Raw genomic sequence first — 11,118 nt, forward strand, 5'->3', positions numbered from 1 at the left:
TGTCTCTGCCTGCTGAGCCTGGGGTCTCCTTCGGGGGCTTCAGGGGACGTGAACAGCTTGCTCTTGGGTGGTATCAGCAGAGCAAGCACTGAGTCCTGGTCACCTCCCAGCCGGGGGTTGTAAATCCTACACTGATCCCCAGAAAGGATGGGGTGGGAGCTAGAGCCCCACAATGGAGGTTTGATCCTGGTTCTGAGAGTCCCTGGCAGTGGGGCTCTGGGCCGTCACTGAGCGGCTCTGTTTCTCGGTGAAATGATGGGTCCAGGGTCACCGTGAAGACCAGCTAAGAGCCTCACGTGAACTGACTGAAAGTTGTCCACCTGCGTGCCCTCAAACATCACTAATCCTGTGCTGGCAAGGCCCCTCCCTCACCCCATAGAACTGCCTGCTCAGGCAGGGGGCGGGGGGCAGAGGTTGAGGGGCTGGGGCTGGCCTGGAAACCCAGGCCCAGTGGGTCCCCTGAGGTCTCAGCCTCGAGCTCCTGGCCACCCACAGAGAGGTCCCCGCTGTGTCCCCCGCGCAGCGCCTGCCCTCAAGTGACCCCTCTCTGCTCTCTCCATCTCAGGGCACAGCGTGGATCCTGGCCTGACCGGTCTGCTGGGGCGACAGGCTCCGCGCTCCAAACAGCCTTTCGTGGTCACCTTTTTCAGGGCGAGCCCCGGCCCCGGCCCTGCCCGAGCCCCTCGGGCGGTGAGGCCCCTGAAGAGGAGGCCGCCGAAAAGGACCAACGAGCTTCCGCCCCCGAACAAACTGCCGGGGATCTTTGGTGAGCCTGGGGACCAGGTGGTGGGGACGGAGCCCCTCTGGCCTCAGTGTGGTCAGGCCGATGGTCACCCTGCCGCCTGACACCCTCTGCCCTGCCCCCTGCGGAGCGACCCCCCCCCCCAGTCTCTGGGGCTCTGAGCATCCACCCTTGCTGCCCCCACCGCCCCAAAGTCCCTTCTCTGCCCTCGGGGGCTCAGCAGGCCTCACCCTGGTCTCTGTCAGAACTAGGGGCCCCTGCGGCCCTCGGTGCTGCCCCGGTGCCCTGCAGGCTCCAGGTGTTTGTGTGAAGGTCACCCCACCAGGCCGAGCCCTGCAGGATCAAGGCCACCAGGGGCCCTTTCCTTCACGGGAGTCAGCCTTTGCTTGGCCTCAGTGGGAGCCACTTGTCCTGTGGAATGGGCATGGCAGGAGAGGCGGAGGAGGTCGGGGTGACTCCGGGGGAAAGGAGGAGGGGCCACTGGATGGCCGAGGGTCCTCGGGGTTTTTACTGGATTATCAAGACCCCACAGGCTGAAAGTCAGGGGAGCCTGGGCTGAGTGTGGGGTGACTGCAACCATAGGGAGCCATCAAAGCTTCTTGAACTGGGTCATGACAGCAGCAGAGCCGCAGACATGGGCTTTATGAGACCAAATGGGTTAGTTTCCCAGCATTTACTATTGAACAAACGTGTCTGTCATGGCATTCCCTGCCCTGGGAATGGCAGCCCAGCAAAGCCCTTTTCCCTTGTGTCCCTGCAGACGACGTCCACGGCTCCCACGGCCGGCAGGTGTGCCGTCGGCACGAGCTGTACGTGAGCTTCCAGGACCTGGGCTGGCTGGTGAGTTCCGACTCTCCTCCTTTCCTAAACAACCGTCCCCACCTGGAGACCACAAGTGTGTCCCAGAGGAGGTAGACCCACGGAGAACTTTGATTGTCTTTATTTTCTTGTTTTCCAAGTTCTCTAAAGGGAGAATGTGTTGCTTTTGTAGTGAAAAGTGCTTTTTTGTAAAATCATGAATATGGAGACTGAGTCTTCAGCCGTAAAATGTCAGAGCTGCAGCAGGAAAGCTGAGGCCAGGGTGGGCAGTGCCTCTGGCGGGGCTGTGACTGGGGGCGGCAGGGGAGGACGCAGCTGCACACTGATGGTGCGTGAAGGGGATGGAGCTCGTGCCCAGCTCTGTCCACTGAGGGACTTCGGTGGATGTCTGGCCGGGGGGGGCCACTCTGCCCCAGGAGGTGTCCTGAGGCTGCGGGAGGGAGGGGGCAGCCTCGAGTCGTGCTGTGACAGGTGCTGGATGAAGGGCTGGGAGGGCACATGGATGGGACTCACCTTCTCCCATTACCCCCCAGGACTGGGTCATCGCCCCCCAAGGCTACTCAGCCTATTACTGTGAAGGGGAGTGCTCCTTCCCGCTGGACTCCTGCATGAACGCCACCAACCACGCCATCCTGCAGTCCCTGGTCAGTACTGCGCCCTCCTGCCCAGACACCCGGGAGAGGGGTTCACCCCAGGGAGGGGGGCGTGCAGCCAGGCGGTGATGGTGGCACTGCTGTGTCAGGGAGCCTTCTTCACATGGAAACCTTCCTGCCTGCACGTGCAGTGAAATCCCACAGCCGTACAGAGACCAGTCCCCCTGAGGCCCCTCTGTATGGAGACCCTGCCTCCCATGCACCTGAACAGTGTGCAGCGGGCTCTCGCTGACTGGTGTGCACACATGCACACGTGTGCACTCCATGTGCGCATGAGGGACATTCACGTCCATTGGGTGGGCCTGCCTGCTGGTGGTCAGAGGCACGGCACGTTCACGACAGATGGGCATCCCACACAACTGCCCGTGCACCAGCTACACACATGTGCACCATGTTCACTGCCGAGTGTGGCCTCCTGTGTGGGACACACACCCTGGGGGTCGGGCTGGGTGACACACGTGAAGGTTCTGTCCTCTCTTCCTGCACGAGTCACGGGGTGCCCTGTGCCCTTCTGGCTTTGGCTTCCTGTCCCGTTCCTCTCCTGTTGCTTTTTCTTCCGGGTCCCTCTCGCTCTTTGTGTTTCTACAGATCTTAGCGCTTCTGATGCCCTGGTGTCCGGGGTAACTTTAAACGCTGTAAGTTTCTAGTAGGAACATGGTCAAGGCTGCTTATTGCTAAGCGTTTGCAGTGGGTTTTGTGTGTGTGTGCTGAGGCTTATTTCTAGAACGTTGACCTGGGCACTCTAGTTAGAGGCTGTTCAAGGTGATGCCACAGAGTGAGAGTGAGTGAGTTAAGAAAGCAGCTTGGACCCCCGGGAATGCCTCCTTTCCCAGTGGTCACGTGGGGTTTGCTGGACACCCCCTCCCCCGGGAGCCACTTTCCTTGCAGAACCTCAGGGGTGATGAGCCATGTGTGGGCTTCTCTCTGCCCTGTGAGGGTGGGGTACAGGGTGTTGATGGCACTGCCCCTCCCAGGACTGGTCCCCTGGCTCTGCAGCAGCTCCGCCCCTCAGTTCCCTGAGCTGTCAGTCAGCAGGAGGGAGCGCTAGCTCTGTGTTAGGTGCTGTCAGGGCAGTGGCTGCCCTCTGGGGAGGCTGTCAGTGAACACGAGAAGAAAGGAACAGCCAACACGATGGGTCCCTTGAGGAGGGGAAGACTGGGGTGAGCTGGGTGGGCTCAAGGACCCTGGCTTGGAGGGGAGGAGGACGGAGGGAGGTGATGTTGGGTTGGGCAGGGCCTGTCCCGGGGTCCCTCCTAAGGTGGCAGGTGGTGGATTTAATCCCAAGTAAACTGAGGCGCTGGAGTATATTTCAGAGTAGCAGGGCCTGATCTGAGCACTCTCTAGAAGCATCTCTGGCACCTGCAGGACAGACCATGGGGTGGAGGGTGGAGGAGGCAGGGAGGAGTGAGGAGCTGCTGCGGTCCTGATAGGAGAACCAGGCACCTGGTGGGGTGAGAAGTGGCCGGTAGAGGCAGGAGGGCAGGAGCCCAGGCCTCCAGGTGAGACCCTCCCCCAGGACGAGGAGGGGGCAGTGAAGGTGCTGCGTTGAAGAAAGGATTGGAGGGAATCAGCAGTTCTGCTTATGCCTCTATGTGTGTGAGGCCCTGTGGGACCCTACATGAGAAGTTGGGGGTGGGGGTGGGTGGGTGCAAGTCTGGAGTCTCCAAGTCTTGAGAACAGAAGAGATTTTCTGGGGGGACAGCGGAGGTGGGAGAGGTGGGCGAGGACGGGCCTCCTCCCTGGAGAGGCCTGGGGAGGAAGAGGAGCCTGGGTGGGAGGGAGGGGTTGAGATGGTGGTTGGGGTGTCCTGGAGCCGAAGAGGAGGAAGTGGGTCCTTCCAGCCTCACCCCACACAGTCCCCATGCCGCAGCCAGAGGGTTGCACTAAAGCACAAATGTGACCACCTCCTTCTGGGCCAGGAAACCCCCCATGGCATCCCTTATCCCTGGGGAGAAGTCTGAGCCTTTGGCCTGTGACTCAGCCTTGTCCTGAGCCTTTAGCCTCACTGGCCTACCCACCTCCCCACCGTCCCCCGGCCCACGTCCCAGTGCCTTCACCTCCCTGCCTCTCCTACCTCCCTCTTTTGCCCTGGAGCGTCCTTGTTTACCCCAGGCCAGGCCAGCTCCTGCTCACCCTGCTGCCTTGTCTCTGGGTCCTTCCCAACCAGGGTCAGTCTCCAGCGCTCATGCTCCCAGAGCGAGGACGACTGCTGTGACTGTTGTGCTGTTCTTGGGGGTCCTGGGTGCTTGCTGGAATGTTCCCGTCTCCCCTCCTGTCCTGAGAATGAAAGTGGGGGCCATGTCTGAGACATTTCTGTATTCTCCACCCGGGCAGGGCTGGCACAAGGCATGTGTCTGAAATACATTTGTGTTGGAAGGGAGAAACACACCATTATACCCATTTGGCAGAGGAGAAAACTGAGGTCCACAGAAGCATGACTTTTCCTGATTGATGCACAGCCAATAAGTTTCAAAGCCTCCAATTTGGTCTCCCATGTGGCTCTAAAGTGATGTGAATGGAAAGGCACATCAGACTGCAAATCAGTCTCTTGGTACAGACGGAACAAAGCCCGTCCATCCTCTCTGTCGATCACCTGAAGAAGCTCAGTCCAGGATGGGCTTCCAGAACAGCTGCACCTCTGTGGTGCCAACTCCTCTCTTGAGGGTCCCAACCCAGGAAAGGCCCTCCCGGGTTTCGAGCCGCATAGAGCCTCACGGCTGGTGCAGGCGGGCAGTGTTGCCTGGTTTTTTTCATGTGAAAGTGGAGCCCAGCCACCCCAAGTGGAGACTGGGAAGTTGGGGAGCAGCGCCCCCACAGCCCGGTCTGGCCGGACATCCCCACAGAGGCCTCAGCTCCCCCTGGGGCCTCAGAGAGGCTCTAGGCCCTAAACCAGCCTGGTGCCCGGCTGACCGTCCTGGCAGCAGGCTGGCTCTGAGCTGGGGCTCCCGGGACAAGGCTGGGCTCTGGGGACCAGGGTCCAGGGTGCCTGACAGCCACCCCCACTTCAGATGGCTTCATCCAGGTCCTGCTCATTGGCCTGGATGAGGGCTGGGAGGTCCCGAGGATGGAAGAAGTTTCCCATTTCTCTCAGGCCCCCACTGACCGGGGGGTGCCTTCAGGGCCCATCCCTGCGGCATCCTGAGGAGTCCAGCACGAACTGTGGCTCATCCTGCCCAAGTCTCTGCATAAATATTTGTGTGGAGGCTGCAGTAGCTCCCTCAGGTGGGCTGTTTTTAGGGGTAGAGCTGTTTGCAGGAGGGTAGCAGGGACACCCAAGCCCCCAAGCTGGGTCCCAGTCGTGCTTGGCCTCAGCCATGCAACTGGGCAGGTGACTCAGCCCCTGTGCCCCCAGCGGTCATCCGCCCAGAACAGTCCCTGCCTGGAAGTTGTTACAGGGGTGGAGGTGCTTTGAGAAACAACAGTGTCGGATACCCCCAAGGGTGAGCTTGGAAGTCTGGTCATTACGAGGTGTAACAGGGACCTTCACCGGCTCCCAGCCTGGAGGGGCAGATGGACCAGAAATGGCTCATGCGGACAAGACACGATCAGGGATGTTACAGAAGCGATCAGGGAAGAAGGAGGGGCAGAGGGGATGGGGGAGGGGGAGGCAGTGCTGCAGCGGCGCCAGGCCGGCGCTGGCACAGGTGCGGGGGACCCGCGGGGTCGGGGTCCTCCCATCTAAGCGGAGGGGCTGTGGCAGGAGCCCCAGGTGCTCAGTCTGGGCCTGAGGGCAGTGGGCAGGGCGCGGGTCAAGGGGGCAGGGCCGGGGCAGAGTTCACGCCAGCACCTGCCCGGCCGAGCTGCGGGGGCAACGGTGCGGGGGCGGGGAGGAGGTGGAGCTGGGAAGGGGCCAGCGGCGGAGCCCCGGGTGGCAGGAGCTGGGCGCTGGGATGGGGCTCCCGGGCGGAGCCCGCGGTTCTCACGCCTCTGCCCACCGCCCCCTCCCCGCCAGGTGCACCTGATGAAGCCGGACGCGGTCCCCAAGGCGTGCTGCGCGCCCACCAAGCTGAGCGCCACCTCCGTGCTCTACTACGACAGCAGCAACAACGTCATCCTGCGCAAGCACCGCAACATGGTGGTCCGCGCCTGCGGCTGCCACTGAGGCCCCGCCCCACCGGCCGGCCCTCCGCGGGGGCGGGAGCCGGGAGACCCCCCAATGCGGTCACAGCTCAGGCAGGGTGGCAGAGAGGGCCCTCCTTCCCTCCCCATATCCTGCCAGGGGCTGGTCCTCCCCAGGCCTTCTGCCCCATCGTGTGCCTGATGTCCTGGTGGAACTCTGCATGGTGGTCTCAGTCATCCAGCAGGGTTTTACCCCAGCTCCCTCCCCAGAGGCTCTTACTGACTGTTCTTTGGGGTTGACACCGAGTCCTGTCTGAGGACCCATTCTTGTCCATTGCTGGCCCAGCTGTGGGCAGATGTGGGGTGAACTGAGGCACCTGGAGCCCAGGATGGCCACCTCAGGCCCTTCACCATCCAGGACTGGGTTTGGGGATGTGCAGACAGGTCCTGGTCCATCTCCAGTTGCCTGACCCTCCCGGGTGCAAAACTGGGCATTTCTGGGCACTCAGAGCGTGGAGTCATCTTCAGTTTTCTATATTTGTGGGTCTAAATGACCAAACTGTTGGCCACAAGGAGGCATGTGGGTCACCTCCAGAAAGAGCTGAATGAATAGCATGATTTAGGGCGAAGGCCAGTGTCAGTTACCTTCCCTGTCTTCCTGGCTTGATCTGTCTCTGCTGTCTGGGGAAGAGGTGCCTTGCATGGACACTTTGGTTAAACAAAAAATCTTGGGGGCTTTACTGACCCCATCTGTCAGTCACTGTGTTGAACCATCAGGCATTCAGCTCTGTAAATAAGTTACCTTTTCACTGAGCCCAGTATGGTGGATACATCGGGTGGCCCAGGATGATAATGCCCAGCAAGGGTGACAAAGTTTCTCTTAACTTTCTGCACCGTAGTCATCAATCATCAACCTTGATATTTTTTCAACTCTGGAGAGAATTTCAAAGTGATCAGCACCAAAGTCAAGTGACCACCACCAGTAGATGAGAGCTGCCATGTAGAGTGAAAACTGTCTGCCTTCTCCTGCTAAGGAGCAATTCACTGCACCCAGGGACACTGGGTGGCCTGTGGCCAGGCGTGGGGCGAGGGCAGGGCTGGTCAGCACCTGCCTGTGTCCAGAAGTTGTCAAAAACAGACTGGTCACGCAAGTCTGCATCACCCTGTGTGCCCTGGAGTCCCGTCCTGTTTCTTGGGGCCTGTGAGCCAAAGAAAAGGCCCCCATCCCAGGGGAGTGACAGGTGGCAATTAGGCCGAGCTGGGTGGGGAGGTTTCCGGAAACCACTGTTCTCTTTGGAGCAGCCACCGGCAGCTGGAGTGTTTATTTGATTTCTGACTTGGTAAGCCTGTAATTTACCTGGTGGAACAGACAGAACCCAGCTGTCCAAACCCCAAAATATCATTAAAAACAGATCCTAGGCCCGCCCCAACCCACGGGCACAGCCCAGGATGACACCCCTGGAGTTCACTCTGTGCCCCGAGGGGCTCCAGGAGCGCAACAGGGGTGGAAGAGGGGGCTGGGCTGCAGGACAGCAGCCCCTCCGCCTGGACCTGGGAAGGGCTCTGGGAGCCAGTGCACAGGAAGAGCTGCTCTCCATGGACACAGGAAAGTGGTGAGCTCCCCAACAGTGTAGGGATCTAGGCTCTGGCCTCCATGTTAGGGATGTGACTTTGTGACTTCCTCCTCTGGGCCTCATTTCCCATCTGTAATATGAAGCTTTTTGATCTGCAAAGGGCCTTCAGCCTGGGAAACTGTGTCTGCCAAGCTTGTCTCACACTGTGCCCAGAGGCAGCCTGGTAACCCTGAACGTGGAGCTCAGGTGGCCATCATGAATCAGAGTTGGCACATAACATGGAACCTATTTTTTATTCTAGTACTTACCTAAGAGTTTTCTTGTCCCAATAGCAAAGAGAGTCTCCTGTGCATGTGCTTAGTCGTTCAGTCATGTTCAGCTCTTATGACCCCCACGGGCTATAGCCCGTCAGGTCCTCTGTCCATGGGATTCTCCCAGGTAAGAATACTGGAGTGGGCTGCCATTCCCTTCTCCAGGGAATCTTCTGACCCAGGGATAGAACCTAGGTCTCCTGCATTGCAGGTGGATTCTTTACCATCTGAGCCACCAGGGAAAAATAAGTATAAACCTTAAATTAGCCAATTATTTTGATAATTTTTTTCATTTGAAAATTACTGATAATTTTCAATTTTTATTGCACATGAGGAAAGTCAAAACATGTTAGCTCACCAGCTACAAATTACCAAAGAAACTCTTATCAATGACAACCTTTAAAATGGAAGAATTGACAACTGATTTTTAATTTGCCATTTTTAGGCCCAGCCAGTGATTGGCTTAGTTAGGGGTACACCAGGAATGTCTGTCCGGTTACCCAAATGGCAGATGCTGAGTACACCTCACCTCCCAACCAAGAAGTGCTTAGCAGGAATAGAGCTGCAATCTTGCTTTTTCATCCAGAACAACTGAAAAACAGTGTTATTGTTTATGTACCTGGTAGTCAGACTTCCAGTGACTTTTGCCATCTGGTCACTAAGTGAAATCAAATAGGAAAAACCCTGAGTGGTGGAACAGTAGTGAATGAACACAAGGCCCATGTATTTTATCCTGAGTTATCTTTGCTCAGCCAAGTGGTGCAGTGGCAGGAGAGATGCCACCATTTCCCTTTCTCTTGCTCAGGGCCTGGCTTGTTTACCTGGCCAGACTAGAAGGATAAATAAAGGTGGTCAGTTCAGACCCACTGACAGCAATGAGAAGTCAGTGACAGCTGACAGGTAAGGAGGATGTGAGGGAAAAAAGCTAAAGGAGAAACGCACAAGTTTTGCTATTTGCAGTGCAATCCTGGCCTCAAGACCAAGTCATCATGTCAGGTTCACTGTTTCAAACCAAGGTAGGCTAGTAACATGTTCTGGAAAATTTCCTAAGAAATAGGAAAAGAGGCAGCAGGCATAACAAGAGCACAGATTTTTGAAGCCAAATGGACTTGAATCCTGGGTATTCTTCCTCTGTAGAGCAGGATAGTGGCTCTCTCCTTCCAAGCTATTAAAAAGATCATCTGTGTACACAAACATTTAGTACCATTCTGGCACATAAATACTTAATAACTGGAGAAAGTCAATCACGTTCAACTCTCTGCAACCCCATAGACGGTAGCCTGCCAGGCTCCTCTGTCCATGGAATTCTCCAGGCCAGAATACTGGAGTGGGTAACCTATCCCTTCTCTAGGGAATCTTCCTGACCCAGGAATTGAACCCAGGTCTTCTGCATTGCACGTGGATTCTTTACCAACTGAGCTACCAGAGAAGCCCCTAAGAATACTGGAGTGAGTTGCATTCCCTTTTCCAGGGGATATTCCTGACCTAGGGATTGAACCTGGGTCTCCTGCATTGCAGGCAGATTCTACCTAACAACTGGTATCTGTCGGTATTATTACAAAAGAATTTGCTTGTTTTGAGCCCCTTCTGTGCTTGGTCACTAAAACTTTCTTCTTCTGAGAATGTATTTTGTGGGTGATGGTGTTTGTTCAGAGCTGTGCTTTTTCCTAAAACATTTACACACCACAATTCTTTGAGGATGGGACTTGTGTTCTCACCTGCTTTAAAGGCCTGGGCAAGTGGCCAGTTATGCGGCAGTGACCAGGGTGGGAACACCGTGCTCTGTGTTCCACTCAGTGCTGCCGAGGTGCCCTTTAGGCAATTTAAACAGGGCTTGTCCATCCTGAGTGTTACTCCTCATGGAGAGGCCTTTTATAAGCATTTGACCCACTTTTTTTTTTTTTAATGTGCTTTTATTACAGCAATAATGCAATTTTGGAGGAAAGTTTGGAAAAAACAAAAAACAAAAAAATAAAATAGAATTCAAATCACCATAATCCTACAAGTCAGATAAACATGCTAGTTAATATTTTGTTGAATTTATTTCTAGGATTTTTTTCTTAGGATATATATATATATATATAAAATATAGATGTTTACATGTTAGATAGGTATTTGTACAAAATTGGAATCATACTGTATTATATAAACTGCTTTAGATGTGCTTTCTCCACTTTATTATATGGTATAACTTCTTCCCCTAATAAATACGTTTTGAAAATATAGCTCTCTTATTTTCCATCACCTGGAACTCTGTTTTTCACCACTAAAAAGTAGGTCCAACAGTCTTTTTTTGTGCCAGCAGCATCAGGAGCAGACATGCTACGAGAAACTCCCGAGCCACAGAGTCCTGGGGCCACAACCCTGGGTCTCTTCTGTGCAGCCACCACACCCAGCAAAGATGGGACCTGGCCCTGGAGGAGCTAGTGAGGGATGGTGTTGGTTAATTTTCTGTCTATAGCTAGGCCATGGTATCCACATTTTAGCCCAACACCAGTCCAGATGGTGCCGTGAAGGTATTTTTCAGATGTGACTGACATTTAAATCAGTATGTCTGAAGTAAAGCAGATGACCCTCCCCCAAACAGTGTGGGTGGGCCTCATGCAATCAGATGAAGGCCGGAAGAAAGAAGACTAGGGTCCTGTGAGGGAAAGGAATTCTGCCTCCAGAACAGTCTTTGGACTCAAGCTGCAATATCAACTATCCCTGAGGGCTCCAGGCTGCTGGCCTGGCCTGCAGCTATCAGACTTGTCAGCCCTCACAACTGTAGAGCCAATTCTGTATAATGAATCTTTCTCCGTGTACACATATGCACATCCTATGGTCTCTTTCTCTGGAGAACTCTACTACAGGGACCACATGGTATCTGTCACCAATCACTCCACTCTGTCACTTCAGTAAGAATATGTAAACCAATGGCTATGACTGTGTTCCAATAAAACTTTACTCATAAAACCAGG

General features: G+C 55.5%; 1 protein-coding gene and 1 long non-coding RNA gene across 2 annotated transcripts in view; one reads left to right on the forward strand and one right to left on the reverse strand.

Moving 5' to 3' along the window:
• The window catches only part of BMP8B (bone morphogenetic protein 8b), a 30,981-nt gene extending 23,952 nt beyond the window's left edge, over nt 1-7,029 (forward strand). The window contains exons 4-7 of the mRNA XM_081492066.1: nt 566-766; nt 1,503-1,582; nt 2,095-2,205; nt 6,167-7,029. Coding sequence (XP_081348192.1) covers nt 566-766; nt 1,503-1,582; nt 2,095-2,205; nt 6,167-6,316 — 542 coding nt within the window. The 3' untranslated portion in view covers nt 6,317-7,029. The remainder of the gene's footprint in view (nt 1-565; nt 767-1,502; nt 1,583-2,094; nt 2,206-6,166) is intronic.
• LOC145506749 (uncharacterized) lies at nt 1,397-8,385 on the reverse strand. Its single transcript, XR_014054273.1, has 5 exons — nt 8,156-8,385; nt 6,173-7,630; nt 4,604-4,715; nt 4,348-4,491; nt 1,397-3,353 (listed from the first exon to the last, which is right to left on the reverse strand). It is a non-coding gene; the product is annotated as an uncharacterized LOC145506749 (long non-coding RNA).
• Nucleotides 8,386-11,118: the final 2,733 nt, after the last annotated feature.

The sequence above is a fragment of the Giraffa tippelskirchi genome, chromosome 5, assembly GCF_054371585.1.
Source record: "Giraffa tippelskirchi isolate mGirTip1 chromosome 5, T2T-mGirTip1v1.2.pri, whole genome shotgun sequence".
Taxonomy (NCBI): domain Eukaryota; kingdom Metazoa; phylum Chordata; class Mammalia; order Artiodactyla; family Giraffidae; genus Giraffa; species Giraffa tippelskirchi.